We start from the raw sequence: 20,570 nt of genomic DNA, 5'->3' as shown, positions 1-20,570 counted from the left end.
TATGGTACTAATAATAATATAGGTGGTAAGTAGAGCATCATTAAAATATAAAGGATGATAATTATATATATTATAATTAACAATTATATTAAAGAATAATAAAATTAAAATGAATTATTAGTTTTTGTAGATAAAATTAATGGTTAATGTATAAAAATATTTAATGTTCAAATTGTTCAATGAGCCCATGTGGTGGAGTAGTAGAGATCTTCTTAACTAGAAGAAAGATCATGAGTTCAACTTCTACCAACAACAAATTTTAAAAAATTTTGAAAAAAAAATAGAAAATCGGTTTCCGGTTCACGGTCCGACCGGCCGGTTCCAACGGTTCATGGCGGTTCAATGCAGTGGTGGTTTAAAGGGGTGAACCGGACCGGACTACCTACCGGTTCGCGGTCCGATCGGTCGAACCGGCCGGCCCGGTCCGATTTTTAAAACATTGTTCTCCACGTTATTCCGTATGTTACTTTATCATTCATTTAACTATTTATAGTCTTTTGTATAAAATTATTTTTTAATAAATCTTGTCAGCTGTATAATTTAGCCACACAAAAAACTAAATATTTCTATGTTCGCCGATATTATATTTTGATTTCCGTAATGTGTGAATTTTAAGGTTTTAAGTACATTGTCACACATACCGACATCGTGGGTATATAGTGTATACTAACTACTCCATTTATTGTACTCCTTTTTGGTTTCCAAATATGATTTGATTGAGCATTTAATTTTGAATTTATTATATTAGCATGTGTTAGAGTAGTATATATATATTATGGCCGGCATAAATTGTTTCTAGCATTTGATAGTATATACTATTTTAGTACTATTATTTTATTCATAAAACTATTGAGTATGTTCTCGTTATGGCTAACTATATTAGGAGTAATATTATGACCAAAAATTGTATAATTGTAGAAGAGAAGTGAGAAGACAATAAATTATTGTCAATAAACCAAAGGCCGGGCTGCTTAATCTATTTTAATTTTGAGCAATAGTTGACCTAAGAGGTTTTGAGTAATTTAGCTCCCCTTTGTGGAATCATTTCACTAGTGGATTATACTATAGTATACTTGGAGGAAGATTATAAATACTGCTGCTACTTTGAGAGATGCTCATTATTCGGATCAACGACCAAAAGTGATTAGTTGGTTTCTACGTTTCTACTTTCCTTTTCCTTTTCCATTTTTAAAAGCTAAAACTCAAATAAATAAAAGGCAATCGTGAACATATAAAGTCCTATGCAATTAAAAAGGAAACAATATAATTGAGGGGCCATGGAAAAGAAACAATATTAATTGGTTTCTAACAGTTGTTTTATACCACATTGTGATAGGATAAGATAAGATAGGATGAGACTGCAGTCTACAACCAATTAGAGTATGTAGTGGCACATATGATTAAGTAGTAGATTATAGCCCCCTATCAATTAACAGCTACATGTGAATGTGATAATACTAAAATAATTGTAAGTGTTACTATCATGGAAACTTCGTAGTCAACATCAACTATAAATCTTTTCATGGTTTGAATGTTTACCTACTTGGTTTGAATGTTTACCTACTTTCAGAAATATCTGCCGAGATTTCATTTACAAAAACCAGAGTAATAGTATATAAATACTAGCTATCTAAGAAATGGGGCTTAAGTTTAGGGATAGGGAAAAATACCGAAATGCCGTACTGGCCTTGTCATACTGAAAAAATATCGAATTTTCGATATACCGTGATTTTCGGTACGGTATGATACCTTACTGAAATATTTCGGTAAGGTAAATGTATGAATTTTTATATACCGCGGCATACCGAAATTCGGTATCTACCGTAATTTAAGGTATATACAATAAAATATGAATATAATAATATATAAAGTATTTTATATATTTTTAAATTATAAAGTTTATTGTGAAATATAATATAATATTAATAAAATATACTTAGTATTTAATATCCCGTATATTATTTAAATTACTATAAAATATAAATAGTATTCTAAAAACTCAAATATTCAATTTTCATTGATATTGAAAGTAAGGTATACCACAAAAGTATGGTATACCGAACTTTGGTACGGCATACCGAAAATGAGGTACGATATCGGTATGAAAATTTTCCATACTGAAAATAAGGTATACCGAAGTTAGGTATACTGAAAATTTTGGTAAGATAAAGGTATGATTTTTTCGCATACCGAATTTACGGTAAGGTATACGGTATGGTGGTTTCGGTAAGGTTTACCGTACCTACCTACCCCTACTTAAGTTGGTTGATTTCATGAATCCAAATAATGTCTTTTATTACTAATGCAAAATTAGTAAAATAAGATAGAGTCATTGGAAAAAATTGTTATTACGTGTGAAAAATGAATTTTACTACTACATTATTAAATAGTTAAACTTATCATAAACAGATATGGCATGAACTAATTTTGTTAAATGGATAAAACTAGAAAAACATTGCTATTATTTGTGAAAAGTTTCTCACAATCAGTTTTTATTTATTTATGAAAAATTTCTCTCAATTTATTACCATTATACATCTACTAGTACTACTATATATTTATAACTTGAGGAATGATATGCTACATACCTTATGTGAGCACCACTCTCGTTTGACGCACATTTAGTGTTGTTCGTTTCGATTTATATATTTAATCTAATTCTAACACATTATAAAATATTAAGTATATAACACATTACTTCAATAACTTTTTCATTTATGTATCTTTACATAAGATTATTTTTTTAAAAGAGGGATATAATGAGGGCATTTGTTAATTTTATATCTTCGTAAAATGTATGTTTTGAAATCATTGTTTATAACGAAAAAATTATAAATAAAATCGATATGGAACCATGTGAGTGTTGATTAACCAAGAGAAGCCAAATCAAAAAAGTTGCATTGTACTTGTACTTGGTTTAAAATGGCCCACCACCTCCATCAAAAATCATTTTTGTCTTGTTTTTATGAGATCATTCATTGCACATTATCAAAGTCATATTAACTTTCCAACTTATTTTTAGTAATATTATCACAATTTCACACGGTGATACAAATTCATTATTTTTGGCCAACAAATTTCCATTTTAAAGGGTAAAGTTAAATTGTTGTACACTTGAAGTGTCTAAATTATTTATGGTAAGTAACAATTCGAGTGTGATTTTAGCTGGCTTGTGTCCTTGGCACATGTCTAAACCATAGCTACTTCAGTGTATGATCGTTTATCAAATTTTATTGGAGTCAATAATATATACTACTAGTATCATTTCAATTACTACTAAAGAAAGTCTAATATTGCGGATGCAAATTGCGTTTCCAGTTGATTTCTTGAAAAACGTCACCTAATTTTTTCCTTTCTTATTTTGTCCAAATATGATACTTTTACATGCATTGAACAATATGTTACAAAAATGAAATTGGATGCCTTTGAGCAATGATTCGGAAGAAGGGTGAAATAGTAACATTTAAAATTACTTTCTATCTGTAGTCACTTATTGTACATTCTCTAATTAAGACTAATGTATAATAAATATAATTGGAGTCCTTTCTACAAGTATAATGCAGGACACAAGCCTAGGTCCCCTCAAAATATAAAGGGCTAATTAATTGCCGATTTAAATTTTAAACCATTTTTTGAAAATATAATTTATCAATTATATGATTTCAGCACTCATAATTTTCCCAACAAGTGATATCTGATATTCTACCATATTTCAATACATATAATCGATTTACTATAGCGAAATTCGTTTTACATGATGAATGTCACACGACAAGTGTTACAATTGCAAAAAATTAATGGTTGTGTAGCTCATTACTATTAATCTTAATTGTGATCAGATTGTGTTAATCCAATAATTAATCCAAATATTTGATATTTATACACGGTCAAGCCCCCTCCCACTATAGGGGGCGGACAGCCCCCTCCCACCGCCGCCCCCGAATCGAACCGCCGCGCCGCCGCGTCAGCCGCGGCTATAGCAATAGACAGCCGCGGCTATAGCCCCACTCCTTCTCTCTCCAGCCACCCTCAGCCGCGTCCTCGCTCCGGAGTCGGCGATCGCGCGTCCGCCGCCCCTCCCCCCACCCACCGCGTCCATCCCCGCGGCGGACACCCTTCCCACTATAAGCCGCCCCGCTTCCGCCCCAAACGCGGCTATAGCCGCGTCCACATTATAGTGGACGCAAACATAGTAGTATATAGAAATAATGAGTGTCTGATTCTGAGAATGATATAATAGGAACCATTTCATGGTATTTTAGGTACAGTACAATGTTAGATCTGAATGATATAATTTGGCTTCATTAATGAGTTTTAAAACCCTATTTAATTTGTTGTCGTCATTCAGTTGTCACTTTCATATTTTGTCATCTTAAAAATAGGAAAAAGCACTCCATCAAGTTGAGAAAATGTGTAACTCTTCATTTGCAATCTTGTTTCCATTGAAGGTAATTGCAATTATTGAGCCTCACCTTGTCAAAAATCAATTCACAATTCCAAACAACATTTTTTTTGTTTTTTATAGTAAAATTAATTAACTAATGGCTAATTCAAGTCTTCAAGTTGCGCAATGTTTGATAATGAGTGTAATTAAAATTTTTATACTCGTGGCTCATCTTGGTAACGACCAATCAGATCACCGACCTCTTTTATTGAATCATTGCAGTTTTAACTCAACAACTCATTCAAGACCTTTTCGATTCATTAGAGCATGGATGTATCATGCTCAATATAATGAGTTTGTAGGTGCCTCTTAGATTCGCAATCAGGGTTTATGGACTCCATTCAAGCTTTCACGGAAAAAATCCAAGTATGGAATAAAGAGGTTTTTGGCAACATATTCCGTCAGAAAAAGAGACTTCTCTCTAGACTTGCTGGGGTGCAGAAGATCTTGGAGTTTCGTGGATCACGTACACTTTTGGCTCTAGAGGCAGAATTGGAACGAGATTTGGACTTGGTGCTACAACAAGAGGAGTCCTTATGGCACAAGAAATCCCAGAGTGATTGGATCTAGTTAGGAGATCGCAATACGTCCTTCTTTCATATACGAACAATCCGACGGCGTAAGAAAAGTAGAATTGAAATGTTACAGAATGGTTCCGGTGAGTGGGTGAGTGAGCCAAGCTTGCTTCAGAGGATAGCTATTTCCTTTTATGAAGGTCTTTATCGAGAAGATGAGTTGCATACAAAGACTATTTTCCAGTGGTTGATTCTAGAATTGTTGAAGTGATTGGTCAACCATTTAATCATGCTGAGATCAAGAAAGCTTTATTTGCTATGAAACCTTGGAAAGCGGCGGGAGTGGATGGGATTCAAGCAGGTTTCTATCAACGACATTGGGATGTGGTGGGAGAAGATATATGTGCTGAGGTCCTTGACATTCTGACGGGTGGTGTGGTGGATAGAAGAATGAATATATATGACCATGCTTTGCTTAATTCCTAAGGTAGATGCGCTTAAGAACATGGCACAATTTCGTCCTATAGTTTTGTGCAGCGTGATCTATAAGCTGGTTACAAAAGTTATTGCAAACAGATTAAAGCAGCTGATGCCTCTTATTATTGGACCCATCCAATCTAGCTTTGTGGTTGGTAGACACATTACTAATAATATTGTTATCGCACAAGAGGCAATTCATTCTATGCGGAGGGAGACCGGTAAAAAAGGTGTTATGGCTTTGAAAGTGGATTTAGAGAATGCGTATGACCGGGTTAGTTGGGCTTATTTGATACTCTAAACGAAGCAAAGTTACTGGCTGCACTTGTGGACATGATTATGACGTGTGTTTCAACAAGTTCAATGCAAGTTCTTTGAATGAGAGTTTAACTGGGGAATTTACACCATCTAGAGGATTACGCCAAGGATGCCCGCTTTCTCCATATTTGTTTGTTTTATGCATGGAAAGGTTGGCTCATGGTATCGAGCATGCAGTTCGGGAGGGAGAATGGAAACCGTTTCGTTTGTGCAAGAATGGGCCTCCTTTGACTCATCTCTTCTTTGCAGACGATCTTTTACTTTTTGGGCAAGCGGATCTTCAGACTACTGAAGCTTTTTCGAATGTCTTGGAAGAGTTTTGTGCTAGCTCGGACATGAAAGTTAGCATTATTAATACCCCACTGTTCTTGTCTAAAAATGTTTGCACGGAGGAGCGTCGACAAATTAAAGAAGCGTTAGGTGTGCGTGTGGTGGACAACTTAGACCGGTATTTGGGTCTGCCACTTCTGCATCGGAGGATAGGCAAAGGTACTTATACCTATATCTTGGATAGGATGAAGGAGAAGATAGCAAGCTGGAGCTCGAATCAGATATCTTTCGCATGAAGAATTACTTTGGCTCAAGTTATGCTAAACTCTATGCCACTATACGCGATGCAGACATCCAGTATCCCTTTGAGCACATGTGAAGAGATGGAAAAGGCTATTAGAGGCTTTGTATGAGAGAGCAATCTGGCAACCAAATGTTTGAGTAAAGTAGCATGGAGTAAGATTAAACGACCAAAAGAGAAAGGCGGCTTGGGGTTCTGAGACTTACACTTAGTCAATGTTGCTTTTGGCATGAAGGCTTGTTGGGAAATACTTAAAAAACCAAAGTCATTTTGGAGTAGATTGTTATGTGCAAAGTACAAGTTTGAGCCTTCATTGGGTTTTGATCCGTATACCAATACCTCTTGCACGCCTTTTTGGAGGCTTGTTTGAAGCTCTTGGACGTTAATGCAGAGGAACTTGGTATGGGCATTGGGGACATGGAAGAGGGTCCAATTTTGGAATCATCGATGGGTCCCAATGTTAAGTGGACCATTGTCTGAATCAGCTATTCAGCTTATCCCAGCTGCTTTACAAGACAGTAGATTTTTTTGTTGAAAACTCAGCTTGGAATAGGTCTAAATTTCAACATTTAGTGCCAAGAGACGTTGTCGAAATCATAGCTGCTATTATGCCACCAGAGGAGTCACAAGGGGATGATGTTGTTGTTTGGGGCCTATCGTCGTCTGGAGTTTTTTATATTCAATCGGCATATGATGGATTAAGAGAGGACCAGAGCCCGACGGTTTTCCTGCTATGGAAGAGAGTTTGGATCTGGTATGGCCCTCAACGAATGAAAATGTTTTTTTGGTTGTTGCTCAATAATGGTGTTTTGGTTAATAAGGAGAGAGCTCGATGACAGTTATCTACATCGACGGTACGTAGCATGTGTGGTCATGACTCAGAAAGTGGATTACATATGCTACGCGATTGTCTTATTGCGAGGCAGACATGAGAAGGCTTGCTAAGATATGGTGAGATTGATGATTTTTTTGATAGTAGTCTAAGCTTTTGTTGGGTAGTGGTATTAGGTGGTGCACGTTATTTGGCGTTGGATGTTGCCAAATTTGGAAGAACAAATGTGACATCATTTTTAAGGGGGACAAATTGAGTCTAATAAGTGTTATGGCACGGATTATGACCATGGTTTGGAGTGTGGAAGAAGTTAAATCAATAGAGTGTATAGGAGTTGGAGTAAATAGAAAGCCAATATTGGTACGTTGGTGCCCCCCTCACTTGATTCTATCAAATTAAATACATATGCGTCTTTGGAAGGGAGCTCGAGTTGTGCTTTTGGGGGTGGACTATTCCGTGACGCTACAGGAAGTTGGAAAGGTGGATTTGTTACCAATGTTGGAGTTTGTTCCATTTTGACTGCATAAATTTGGTGTATGTATTATGGGTTACACGTCGCTAAAACTTTGGGTTTTCAGAAGTTGGAGATAGAGAGTGATAGTTTTGTCATAGTTTCTATGATTATGGGGCTCCTCGAGGTATCCATCTGTTGTCGGGCAATTGTGCACAAGGTGCAAGAGTTATTAAAGGATTTTGATTCAGTGGTGGTACAACATGTGCACAGAGATGGGAATTTTGTTGCTGACTTTATGTCACATTATGCTTATAGGTTTTATAGAGGAATGCATGTGTTAGAAACAGTCCCTATGGAGCTCCGTAGTTGGATGTTGCATGATAGAATATGCGTTTCTTATATTCGATAGTTTTGTTTTGTTTTGTTTTCAGACTTTGCCTCCGTTAGTTAGCAAAAAAAAAATTCATTCTTTGTTTTACTGTTGCAAAATTCGATCTCCTAATATGAAAGACATCAAACATCATTCCAAAATCAGATTCCTCTCTCCGTCCACAACTATAAAAGCCCACCTCCCTCCATTAAAGCAGCTCTCTCATACTACTACTTGTAAGCACAGAACTCTGTCTATCTCTTTCATCTTTGACATAAAAAGGTAGAAAGACAAGTGAAGTAAATGTATGCACCGCTAGTGCACCCCTACTTCCATAACTTCCCTCAAGAAGTTCATCACTTTGAAGACTTTGGCTGCTCTCACAAGCCCAATACTTCATCGGTAACTAATCTTTCCATTCTCTTGAATTCTTCTCTGCGTTAAAAAAAAGAATGCAAAAATTTGATCTTTCCCCCTTTTTTCTGTGTTTATTATTTGGGGGTTTCTTATCTTCATTCTGCTTTTCTTTTCTATTTTTATGTTTTTCCAAAACATAGGTTGATTCAATTGAATTGTGACATTTTCAAGCTCGTCTTAACATGGAGGCGACAAGAATTCCCATTTGGTTGCTACAAAACTTGACCAACATGAATCAAAAAAGGAAAACCTAATTTCTGAGTTTGAATAAAACCATCTACAACTTCTAATTTCCCACTAAGCATAAATGGAAAGCATTTGGAGTTGAGACGTAAATATTGGAGCATGAATAATATCACAATCATTGGTTCCGTGTTCTTCACAAACTTGTCAATTCCTCATTCCAGAACACATGATATAAATAGACCTCGAATATCATTGCACAAAAACAAGTCTTTTTCGTGAAAATGTTATCCTTTTCATGCCAACTTGTGGCTCAGGATTCCCCCTTTTCGGCCAACTTATGCCGATTAATGATGAAAAGGGTGGAATTTTTTTAACAAAATTGTGCTTTTTTTAAGGAATTTTGGTTTGTGGATGAAAATATCTTTGTTTCCTTGGAAAAAAGGTTGATCTAACTGTTTCTTGTTTTTTCATCTGCTAAATTGTTTTGTAGGATGTAATTGATGCTTATAGAATTCGAATCTTGGCCAGGTTATTACAAAAGTATTTGTTGAACACTTTTAATCTTAGTTTATATTCTAATTAGTAGTAGGTGACAACTTGTAGTGGTCAAGTCACTGTTGTTCCGTCGTTGCTTGATTCCTTCATGTAAGCGCAGCTCTATTGGTCACTTCTCCTCCAACTAATAGGTTGGTGTCGGAGTCGCCATGGCCACGAGGGTAAACGAAGAACCATTATTGGTCCTCTTTAATGAATATGCCGTGTTGATTTTGCCAGGTTTTCATCTATGTTGTAATCCATACATATTGCTTAGGCTGTCTCTAGAACTGCCTTGCAACAACTTCTCTCTCTATATGGCCAAAAAACTTTTCCTACTTTGTTGTGGTAGGCCAGTTTCAGTGGGCTTGATATATGATTTTAGGTCTCTCTCATTTGTTATTTCTTGTTTACTTGGGAGTTTTCTGTTGAAATATGATATCATCTATTAATGTATTGTGGCTATTGAGATGCTGGAAACGTTATGCATTTCCGGAAAAATGCTTGATTATAATGTATTTTATCTGCTACCATGCTTGTAAATATATGTGGTGGTTTCTTGAACTTGATTCAGAGATATGCTACTTGCTGCAGGGCACACCAAACAGCTATGATCAGGCGTTTGCTGTCTCTGATGACAACATCTGGGGTGAAGGAGATCTGTTCAACACCCCTCAACCAGTTATCGAGGAGCCTGTCATTGGCCTTGATCCGATGACAGTTGCCATATCAATGATCTCTTGTGGAGAAGATGTCATCTCCCCTCAGTCATTGAGTGTGTCGGACGTTGAGTCGTCGATTGAGAGTGGGCAGCTCCTCAGCGAGGTCTTCTATGAGTGCAGGAAGGATATTTTGGCAAAGGAAGGGAACGAAACTCCGCTCTCTGAAGTCCTCAGCATCAACATCCCTACTGTCAAGAGTACTACTGATGAGAAGATGTTGATAGATGAGAAGTCGTCTGTCGAATGTTCATTTCAGAAGAGTGTTAGCTCCAGTTGTCTGAGATCGATGGACAACGACGTCCATGAGACTCCCCTGAGGCCCAGCTTTCTTGATTTCGCAGTCGATGACTTTGAAGCTGCTTATGGGATGCGACGAGCATACAGTGAAGGAGACATAAAGGTATCAATCAAGTTGAATTAAATTGGTTGAAACAAGCATCAATTTCGATCCTTCTTGGTTGTGCTGTTGAGACGGTATAGATGATTCTTGACAGTGGAGTTTTGATGACAGGCTCTTTGTAATGGTAGCATAAACCACATCGAATGGCCAATGGGGCAAGTGCGAGTGATGAGCAGTTGCATTTCTGAGGTTCGAAGGGAGAAGCTATCAAGATACTGGAGTAAGAAGTCCAAGAGAAATTTTGGCAGAAAAATCAAGGTAAATCCAAAAGGCCCTTTTCATTTGTTGCATTTGAGGAGTTCACTTCTCTTCTTCATCCGCCGGTGATGGTGACGCACCACATCTGCCTTCCCCTTCCGACCCTATGAGTTTCGTTTTCTGGATCCAGCATTGGTCGTTGTAGTAACTTGTTGCTTTGCTTGGTTGCAGTACGCTTGCAGGAAAGCTCTGGCGGATAGCCAGCCGAGAGTTCGAGGAAGATTTGCAAAGAGTGAAGAAACAGAAGCTGGGAAGAAGCTATGAAGCATAGGAGAGAGTGAATGGTTGTTAGAGTTTATGTAGTGGAGAAGCAAAGAAGATGATTGTAGTGGTGGTGGTGGTGTTTAAGGAATACTAATAAGCTTAGTTTGTTTGTTCGGGGTAGCAGCTCAGCTAAGACAATAATTAGCCTTTGTAGATTAAATCAAATGTTCATTTAGATTATTATGTACTCATCATGTACTGTTTAATAATTCCATAAACCCTATAAATAACGTCTTTTGTTTCTCATCTTCAATCTTTTTAACTAGGGTGTGCCTACTGCTGGTTGAACCGCCGGCTGCCTCCACTCCATTAACCTCCCCCTGCCGGCGCCGCCTCCCACGACAGAGCGAGTTGTGGATGCTCTTAAATCATTATAGCATTATCGCACCTAAAACATTTCTAGCCATTATAAGAGGATAAAGGCATCAATTCATCCATTTTGCCTTTATAGTTGTGACTGAATCCCTAACCAATTAACCATATTATTAATTAAAAGAAAGAGTAACTATATCAACACTCGTCTTAACTGTTAACTATCTCCACCTAGAAAATACTCTACTATACTAAAATAATTGAATCATCGTAGATCGACCCAGAAGAAAAAGGTCAATGGATCTTTCTTGTATTTCCTGTTTTAGCAAAATTTCAGCTCTGCTAACAATTTGACTAGATTACCTATTTCCGATATAAACTCCTTCACTCCCCCTTTCTAAAGTCGTAACCTTAAAATCATCGAAGAAGAAACCAAATTTGATTAAAAACAAATTTTCAGTGAATTTAATATTCATGAGTAATTTTGTAAGAAAGAAAATTATTTAATCGCGCTATTAAATGCCTTGTGTAACGGCGGCCACCCACAGCGGCAGCCTAATAATATGGTTACATCTCTCGTCAAATTAATTTTCGATTTCAGATGTACGATACCAAAACCCCCAAAAAAATAATAGCAATAGCCAATAGGTACCAAAAGAAATGTTCAACGACGCAAAACTTTCAAACGAAAGTCATCAATTATTGCTATCCAAAATTACTATTCACTCGAATCCCAACCATAAAAATTAAAGACAATTCCTTCTTCCAGTACACATGCATCCTTCGCTTTCACGATTACAACAAACACTACTAGTCTACAACACACGCACAATGGCAGATGCTGCGGATCCGAGGTTGGGACCGAGCGCAGCGCATCACGGCATCATCGGTTAAGTGAAAAACTTCATTAAATTCGGTTTTTAAAATTAACGGCGACCCCACCATGGAAGGTAGGACGGAGGCTTTCTTCGACCCTTTCCTTCATTGGAAAAACTCAACCAACTTTGGATTTTAGGTTGTTTTCAGAGTATAATCTCTTTAGCCCCGTTGGCGGCAACCAATTGAATCTACTCGATCAACTTTGTGTACTCTACAAAAATAAATATATATTTTAAAAGAAAATTTCTTTCTTTCTCCATTACACTTTGTTTCTCTTCTTCACCATATCATTGCAGAGAACCAGAAAATTTTAAAAAAAAACATACGTAAAATATACTACTAAAATCGAGACAACCTTAGAAACTCTGTCTATTATACGAGGTTGTCACCATCACGATCACAACGCGGAATCTTCACTTCCACACACCAACGCTTCTTCGTTTCTCTAACTAGACGTACAATTGTTGTATCTATACATTCCAATCCAAATAGAATTCCAAATTCTGCCGATCCACCAAAATTTATCTTCAATCAATTACAATGCAAATAATAATAAAACGTGCTGAATTATATACATACACATCCGTGTATATATATGTATATAAAATTAGCGCACCTATATCGCTTTCTCTCTCATCGACCTGCAGTTAGAGAGAGAAAAGGTCTCGCTTGCTTCATACGGAGATCCCTATTCCGATACTGCTCCCTCAACACTGGGATTTTGCTGCTTTCCTCGAGTTTCCGTTCAATTGAGGCGGGAAATTTAGCCGGTTCGACTGCCGGCCGAGCTTCCTTACGCCGCTGGAGTTTGTAGTCGTAATTAGGGTTTTCAACTGAGTGAATTTGCGTGAATTGGGAGTTTTTGAGGAGGATGATAGTGAAGAAGAGCTTGAAAACGGTAATGCCGATTATGAAACGGTGCCGAGTCGGTGACTCGGCCGGTGATGACGACGAGTTATCGGTCAATCGGAAGAAACGCAAAACTTCCAATGATTACTTTCCTCTGCATCTCCTTGGAGAGGCCGCCGCCGGTATAATTCCATTCAATGGTTATGGAGTTCAAAAAATTGCCGCGGAGGCCCCAGTTGGAGGCGGCGGCGAGGCTTCGGAATCGAGGCGTGAGCAGCCATCGAAATCGAAGGAAGTATCGCGGCCGCCGCTGGTGAGGACCTCGCGAGGGAGGGTCCAGGTATTGCCTTCACGATTCAATGATTCGATTCTCGATAATTGGAAGAAAGAGAGTAAGAATGCTGTTAGAGAGGATACCGAATATGTTCCGGTTAAACAGAAGGACAATAAATCGAGCTCGAAACCCCTCAGGATTCGCGGCGATGCAAACGTTCCTAGAAAGCAGAGCGAATGCCGCAAGTTTTCGCCTCTGTCTGTGGATGAGATTGCGGAATTGAGGAATGCAGATGGCTATGATGAAGATGAGTATGATGAGTGTATAGATATATGTAGTATTGATAGATTGTATAGTACCAAAGATTTTGGTGAAGGTGATATAGTTTGGGCGATACCTGGGAAGCATTGTCCTGGTTGGCCTGCAATCGTGCTCAATCATGAGTTGCAGGTGCCAACGCAAGTGTTCAACTATCGGATTGCTGGTGCAGTTTGCGTAATGTTCTTTGGTTATTCTGGCAACGGAACACAAAGGGTAAATTGTGTGTTCGTATTTTATGTTCTTTTTTGGCTTTCCAACTGTAATACCTAACATATGTTTGCTTGTGACAAAGAACATGGTTGATGGAATTGCATGCACTTATTTTGACACGCCTTTTTTTGAGCAGGACTATGCATGGATTAAAAGCGGGAGGATATTTCCATTTGTTGACTACGTGGACAGGTAGTTAATTTTGTTTTTTTCTTCTTCTCCCCTTTACCCCCTTTTTGTTTCTCCCCTCTCAGTTGGTGGTGGGTGGGTGTGGAGTTGGAAGCGATGTAAATTTTGTTGCCGTAGGTTCCAGGGGCAGACTGAACTCAATGATAGCAAGCCCGGTGATCTTCGTTCTGCAATAGAGGAGGCTTTTCTAGCTGAAAATGGCTTCAACGAGATGTTGATGGTTGAAATCAGTGCCGCAGCTGGCAAGTCGCACTATCCTCACTCTCTTAGGAGACGGGTGTTTGAGGCTGCTGGTTTAAATCAGGATCAGCAGTGCAGCTCAGCAGAACCGGTGTGTTGATAACATTCATCATATAATGATTTGGTTCGCTTGTTAGTGTTTCCGTGCATCCTGTACTACTTTTTTTTGCGGAAATTGGACGTCAGGCCCAGCTTCGGTCATTCCTTAAATACTGTTCAACTTCATTTTGTGTTTCAGTTTAGTAAATATATTTGTAGAAAATACTAATAGTGCCTGCTTTAATATCACAAAGTTAAGAAGATTTCATCTTTCCTAGCAGGATGCTCATTTAAAGAAAGAATCACAATGTTGTGAAGCATGTGGAACGAGCATTGCTCCTTACTTGTCAAAGAAAGTAGTTCCTGGTACCAATCGTCTGTGTACTTCTTGTACCAGGGTTTGTTGCTCGCTATACTCAGCTGTATTCTTAAGTCGTCTTCCAGTATCATCTACAGGTCTTTCTAGTTAACTGATGATTACTTCTGTCATGTTTCAGTTGAAAAAAATGAAACACTATTGTGGCATATGCAAAAAGATTCGGAACCAATCAGATAATGGAACATGGGTAATATTATGTTTAAGCTTTTGGTAGCTTCTCTGTATTGATATGTCCTCTGATATGTGGTTGTTATTTTCTCCTAATCGTCGTTTCTCCTAAAAAAAATCAGGTGCGATGTAATGGTTGTAAAGTCTGGGTCCACGCAGAGTGTGACAAATTTTCGAAAAGAAATTTCAAGGTCTCCTTCTATGCGATGCATTCACAATTTCAAGGATCTAAAATTTATTGATTTGTGAAACACCACATTTTCTCTTATTCCAGGATCTGGCAGCAAGTGATTATTACTGCCCTGAATGCAAAGCTAGGTTCAATTTTGAGCTATCTGATTCCGAAACTTTGCAGTCTAAGTAAGTTATGCTTGCTCTGTTTTTTCTACTGCATTAGTTTTGTATTGTCTGCAATTCAAAATCCTTTTGTCGCCCCAATTCTGAGAATAATGATCTCTGGTGCAGAAACAAGAAAAAGAATGGCAAATTTGCATTGCCTGACAAGGTTGCTGTCGTTTGCTGTGGTGTTGAGGGAATTTACTATCCAAGTCTTCATTTGTAAGTTTTAGTTATGTTTCCACTTTCATCTACTCTGGATACTTTTCACGTCCTATGATTTTCTGAAAGCAACATTTCCATCTTTTCACCCTTTGCAGAGTTGTTTGCAAGTGTGGGTGTTGTGGAATGGAGAAGCAGGCGCTTAGTGAATGGGAACGGCACACGGGATCGAAAACGAAGAACTGGAAATCAAGTGTCAGGGTGAAAGGCTCCTTGCTACCTCTTGAGCAATGGGTGTGTTCTCAAAGCTAGTCTGTCTTTCAAATTTCTGTCTATTTTCCTGGAGCATGTTTGAAAGGGTTGTAGCTATATGCATAAGCTATCCAGTTCAGGGGATTGCTGATAGAAGATTTGCTTATTTAATTGTTGTTGAAATTTCCATAACATACTGTGTCAAACACATCCATTTTTAAGGTCATTTCCTTTAATAGATGTTACAGATGGCCGAATGTCATGAACGTAGCCTTGTTCCTGCTAAATCTGTCAAGCGTCCTTCTCTCAAAGTGCGGAAGCAGAAGTTGCTGAATTTCCTACAAGGTTCGCTCCTAAGCTCTGAGTTAATGCTCATGTTCTGTTGAAAAATATATGCTGCTCTATCCACTGATGCACGAATTACAACTTAGCTGTTTTTTGACATGATAGAGCACTATGAACCTGTTTGTGCGAAGTGGACAACAGAAAGGTGTGCAGTATGTCGTTGGGTTGAAGATTGGGACTTCAACAAAATTATTATTTGTATTAGGTATATGTCCAACTTGGCTCCATTTGTTGCTGTTAAATACGTGTATGTTCTTTGAACATACTCCTTGTGATGAATGCGAGGTTGATTTTTCATTGATACTCTCAGATGTCAAGTAGCCGTTCATCAAGAATGCTATGGAGCAAGACATGTTAGTGATTTTACTTCATGGGTCTGTAGAGCCTGCGAAACACCTGATATTGAGAGGGAATGTTGCCTCTGTCCTGTGAAAGGTGTGAATCTTCTCACATGCTTTCCCTTATTTAGGAATAAAATCATTAAATTATAAGCGATTGCTGGTTTTTTGTCTGTTGATATCATGGTCTAACTTAAATTTGTTGGAAATAAGTATGTTTTGCTTGTTTTGGCCTTCTTTATGTGGAATTCAACTCCAGTGTAACTGCTGACTGGGAAATTTTATGCATAAGTGTTTGGTTAGTGGGAGTCATTAGTTGGTGAGCTGTTCTGATTTCGAAACAAAAGTTTATAGAAGGAAAGAGGAAAGCATTAGGATACATCTGATGTTCTTTTGAAAAGTTTGCCAAGCAATTGATATTCTGTCCCCTCCCCTGGAAATATCCAGTCAGAGAACTTACTACAAAGAGGAGAAATAACCAATGAAGTAAATAACATCTCAAGTACCTAGATTCTGTTTCCTAGTAATATATGTAACTCAATAAATATCTTGTGCAGGGAAATATAATCTCCATTGAAAAGAATAAAAAAGCTGACTAACCTTCGATTTTCTACCATGATAATTTTTATAATGTATTTTCCAAAATAGGGGGTGCTTTGAAGCCTATGGACATTGCTCCTTTGTGGGTTCACATCACTTGTGCTTGGTTTCAACCTGAAGTTTCTTTTGCAAGTGATGAAAAGATGGAGCCTGCCCTTGGAATATTGAGAATTCCTTCAAGCTCTTTTGTGAAGGTAATGTTTCTACAACTCATGAACCTAATTATTCTTAGGCATCTTTCTAGTTTTCCCATGGTAATATAATATCTTCTGTTGTTCTGTTTGGTTAGTTATTTATACATTGCCCTTACCTGAAACCTGATGGTGATGTTGTTGACAGATTTGTTAATATACTTCACCAAATCTTATACTATTTCCTTACTAAATGAGGATGTTTATTTATGTTGCAGATCTGTGTGGTTTGCAAACAAATCCACGGTTCTTGTACACAATGTTGCAAGTGTTCCACCTATTACCATGCAATGTGCGCGTCAAGAGCAGGGTATCGCATGGAGGTGAGAAGCGACTAATTTTCATGTCTTTCGTGTGTTTGAGCTAGTTCATGCAGTAAATTAATTGGATTCCGGAGGAATATATTATGCAATTCTTCACTGAGTGTGTTGCAAAATGCAGTTGCATTGCCTGGAGAAGAATGGAAAACAATTTACGAAAATGGTTTCGTACTGTGCCTATCACAGGTATTACTATTTGTGTATTTCTTTTAATATAGTAATATATTTGGTGGTTATTATGCTGAATCCTGCCTTGTATGGATGCATCATTACTCTTTCCACCTTTGTTGTGTAGGGCTCCCAATCCAGATACAGTTTTGATTGTAGAAACCCCCAAGGGGACTTTCTCTACCAAAAGTTTGCTTCAAAATAAAAGACACATGGGAGCAAGGTTAATTTCAACTATCAGATTGAAACTTGAGGAACCTGCTCCAGAAGATACTGAGGAGGTCGATCCATTTTCCGTCGCCAGATGTCGCGTCTACAAAAGAACAAAAAAGGTTTGTGCAACAATAGTTTTTCATTATGCATATTTGGCAAGTTGTAACAATTTTATGTATCCTATTTTGATCTTTCTTTCATATTCTTGCTTGCTAGCAGACAAGAAAGGAGGCCATTCCCCACCAAATTATGGGGCCTTGTCATCATCCTATGAGTGCAATACTGAATTTAAATGCAAACAGAGTAAATTTCATCAACCTTGCAATTTTATTTCTTTTATCTATTTCTTAACTGAAAGCCTTCTACTTAACTCCTATCCCATCTGAAACAGAAAATAGAGAAGCCTAACTTCTCCACTTTCAGAGAACGGCTTCATCATTTACAGGTAATATAAAGTTGTTGATGTGTTTCTAGTGATGGTCTGGAGGTTGACATGTGACGTCATTTATACTTGTTTATGAATCCAGAAAACGGAAAAAGATAAAGTGTGCTTTGGTCGATCTGCAATACATGGATGGGGCCTGTTTGCACGTAGGAACATCCTAGAAGGAGAAATGGTAATTCCTCTTAACTATTTATTCATATACAGTAAGTCAAGACTGTAGAAGAGATATAGGAAGAATACATAGTCTACTAGTCGTCTACTCGTCTTCCAGTAGCACAGATCACGACAGGGCATTTACTTTGAGTGCTAGGAAGGATTTATAAAAAATTATCCAAGGCTCCAAGCAAATCCACTGTTTACTTTGATGGACTGATTAATTGAGCTTTTTAGGACCATCTTATCATTCAAATACTCAAGTCATATTTTATCAATCTATCGTATCACTCAAAAAAATCCCCCTTAGTAATTATATGAGGGATTTGGCTCTAAATTTCATTTGATTGTGGTCAGGTTGTTGAATATCGTGGTGAGCAGGTCAGACGCAGCGTTGCAGATCTTAGAGAGGCTCGATATCGAGCACAGGGAAAAGACTGCTATGTGAGATGATTCTTTCTAGATTTGGTTGTTTTTGACATAAAATGTTCTCTTCCCACCCACACCCACACTTCCAGATGTATACTAACTAAATTTAAATCTGCTCAGTTATTCAAGATAAGTGAAGTTGTGGTAGATGCCACAGATGCAGGAAACATCGCTCGGTTAATAAACCACTCAGTAAGTTTTCTCAAAAAAGAGCTACTGTGCCCAGTTTATTAGCAAGTTTGTCCTGTTTTTTGTTGCATTTGTTTGATTTTTAACGATCATCACTACCTCATCATTCCAGTGTATGCCCAACTGCTATGCGAGGATAATGAGCGTGGGTGATGACGAAAGCAGAATCGTACTCATTGCTAAGATGAATGTGCCTGCTGGGGATGAATTAACGTATCTCTCTCGCTCTCCCTCTCTTTTTCTCTCTCATAAGACACAGCTAGAGTTTTTACTGTTACTCTTTCGCACATCTTGGCAGGTATGACTATTTGTTTGATCCCGATGAACCTGAAGAATTCAAAGTTCCCTGCATGTGTAACGCTCCAAGTTGTCGAAAATTCATGAACTAGGTTACGCCGACATAGCCATTGTTTCCTTTGAAGAAACTCTAACTTGTTTCCTCTTTGCAGAAGACCTCACCAATCAGTCTACTTTGTAAAGTTTTTTTTTTTTTTTGCTTCAAAGAAAAATGTAATTTTTCCCCCTATTTTGAGATCCTTTTACAGTTTAGAGGGGTACAAATAAGGGTGTCCACTATAAGGTGGACACGCCCAATAGCCCCGCCCCAGTTTTTGTCTATAGCCCCAGTTTTGTTGTCCATAGCCCCAAAATTCTATTTCTGCCACTATAGTGGACACCTCCAATAGCCCCAAAATTTTATAAATAAAATAATCGCATTATAAATAAATAGAAAACTAGGTAATTATTAGGGCCGAATATTCGTTGTATTTCAAACCGGTAAAATGTTACAACGAATATGTAAAATAAAATACAACTAAAAATTCCGCCACCTCCTACTCGGTGTCGGAGTCGGCTTCCTCGTCGTCGTCTTCTTCTTCTCCTCCTTCTCCTCCTTCTCCTCCTTCTCTCTCGCTGCTGCCGGCCGCGGTTTCCCCAGGAGCATTATCAACAGACCCCAGTCGACTCTCAATCCGAGTGATGAGCCGCTTGTAGACGTTCCTGAGGTACGGGTCAGTTTCCCCTGCGTATTTGCTGCATACGTCTTGCAGTTGTTGCATCAACTGCACGTCTATGGTATTGGCCAATACCTCGTGGGGTTGCACCGTGGGCAGTGGGATTGGGGCAGACTGGGGGAAGCGCGATCCGGACGCGGCCGCCGATATGTGGGAGGCACTTCTACCCCCTCTGGCGCTGCGGATAGAGGCTTGTTGTCCCGGGGGCCGTCGTCGCCTTATGTGAGTCGCGGCTGGCTCTTCTACTTGCTCGTCGGACTGCTCGAACTCGTGCGAGCCGCTCCCACTGCTGTATTGCCCGGCAAGGTTGTGCCTTGTGCGCTTCGGGCCAGGAGCTGTGCCCACCTCTTGCGCGACGATCGACCTGAATTTCGGACAATCCGCGAGGACAAGATACTCCTCCCACAAGGTGAACTTCGGCTGGCCCGTCTTGCGGTATTGGCCCTCCGACAGGGTCTTCACATCAGCTGCGCTTCGGCCACTCTCGGCGTGGCGAAGGTTGTTCTCGTAGATGGACGCGAACAGCTTGGTAGCCCGCAGAATCCTACCGACCTTTTTTCGGATCTGTTCTGGGTCGCGCTTCTCAGCGCCGTCGGGCTTGAATTCCTCGTATGCCACACTGACGCGCCTCCAAAAGCTCCCCGAATCCTGATCGGTGCCCACCACGGGGTCCGAAGTGATAGAATCCCACGCCTTCGCCACGGCAATGCTCTCGGCTTTGGTGTATGGCTTGCCGCGGCTGGACCCCTCGCCACGGCTAACGCCGGCGTCACTGGCCGAGCTACTCGCAATGC

The 20,570-nt window shown here is 38.8% G+C and overlaps 2 protein-coding genes across 5 annotated transcripts; both read left to right on the top strand.

The window, feature by feature from the left end:
- The first annotated feature begins 8,159 nt into the window (after positions 1 to 8,159).
- On the top strand, positions 8,160 to 11,008 carry LOC121747130. Of its 2 annotated transcripts, none has more exons than XM_042141123.1 (4): positions 8,160 to 8,383; positions 9,713 to 10,240; positions 10,352 to 10,498; positions 10,670 to 11,008. In XM_042141123.1, exons 1-4 carry the CDS (start codon positions 8,285 to 8,287, stop codon positions 10,760 to 10,762), a joined length of 867 nt encoding a protein of 288 aa, XP_041997057.1. In that variant the 5' UTR covers positions 8,160 to 8,284; the 3' UTR covers positions 10,763 to 11,008. The 2 variants fall into 2 exon arrangements, with proteins under 2 accessions (XP_041997057.1, XP_041997058.1); XM_042141124.1 differs by lacking the exon at positions 8,160 to 8,383 and adding an exon at positions 8,419 to 9,300.
- A 1,363-nt stretch (positions 11,009 to 12,371) lies between these two features.
- LOC121746397 (histone-lysine N-methyltransferase ATX4-like) lies at positions 12,372 to 19,289 on the top strand. Of its 3 annotated transcripts, none has more exons than XM_042140213.1 (23): positions 12,372 to 13,610; positions 13,744 to 13,799; positions 13,914 to 14,127; positions 14,357 to 14,473; positions 14,573 to 14,641; positions 14,745 to 14,813; positions 14,897 to 14,982; positions 15,088 to 15,180; positions 15,279 to 15,414; positions 15,612 to 15,717; positions 15,823 to 15,922; positions 16,028 to 16,152; positions 16,704 to 16,849; positions 17,065 to 17,169; positions 17,288 to 17,352; positions 17,462 to 17,666; positions 17,764 to 17,850; positions 17,939 to 17,992; positions 18,075 to 18,164; positions 18,503 to 18,589; positions 18,695 to 18,766; positions 18,876 to 18,976; positions 19,062 to 19,289. In XM_042140213.1, the coding sequence occupies exons 1-23, from the start codon at positions 12,825 to 12,827 to the stop codon at positions 19,150 to 19,152; spliced, it is 3,060 nt and encodes a 1,019-aa protein (XP_041996147.1). In that variant the 5' UTR covers positions 12,372 to 12,824; the 3' UTR covers positions 19,153 to 19,289. The 3 variants fall into 3 exon arrangements, with proteins under 3 accessions (XP_041996147.1, XP_041996146.1, XP_041996145.1); XM_042140212.1 differs by having other exon boundaries at positions 14,354 to 14,473; positions 17,767 to 17,850; XM_042140211.1 differs by having other exon boundaries at positions 14,354 to 14,473.
- The last annotated feature ends 1,281 nt before the right edge of the window (positions 19,290 to 20,570 follow it).

The sequence above is a fragment of the Salvia splendens genome, chromosome 9 (assembly GCF_004379255.2).
Source record: "Salvia splendens isolate huo1 chromosome 9, SspV2, whole genome shotgun sequence".
Taxonomy (NCBI): domain Eukaryota; kingdom Viridiplantae; phylum Streptophyta; class Magnoliopsida; order Lamiales; family Lamiaceae; genus Salvia; species Salvia splendens.
This window is presented reverse-complemented; position numbering and strand designations above follow the sequence as displayed.

What these genes read in the sequence shown, in the direction of transcription:
- LOC121746397 (XM_042140211.1), top strand. Translation starts at nt 12,825, where the DNA reads ATGATAGTGAAGAAGAGCTTGAAAACGGTAATGCCGATTATGAAACGG. An exon ending in AACGGCTTCATCATTTACAG is followed by an intron (nt 17,993 to 18,074) that starts GTAATATAAAGT and finishes TTATGAATCCAG; the next exon opens with AAAACGGAAAAAGATAAAGT. An exon ending in ACATCCTAGAAGGAGAAATG is followed by an intron (nt 18,165 to 18,502) that starts GTAATTCCTCTT and finishes GATTGTGGTCAG; the next exon opens with GTTGTTGAATATCGTGGTGA.
- LOC121747130 (XM_042141123.1), top strand. Translation starts at nt 8,285, where the DNA reads ATGTATGCACCGCTAGTGCACCCCTACTTCCATAACTTCCCTCAAGAA. An exon ending in ACAAGCCCAATACTTCATCG is followed by an intron (nt 8,384 to 9,712) that starts GTAACTAATCTT and finishes TACTTGCTGCAG; the next exon opens with GGCACACCAAACAGCTATGA. An exon ending in ATTTTGGCAGAAAAATCAAG is followed by an intron (nt 10,499 to 10,669) that starts GTAAATCCAAAA and finishes GCTTGGTTGCAG; the next exon opens with TACGCTTGCAGGAAAGCTCT.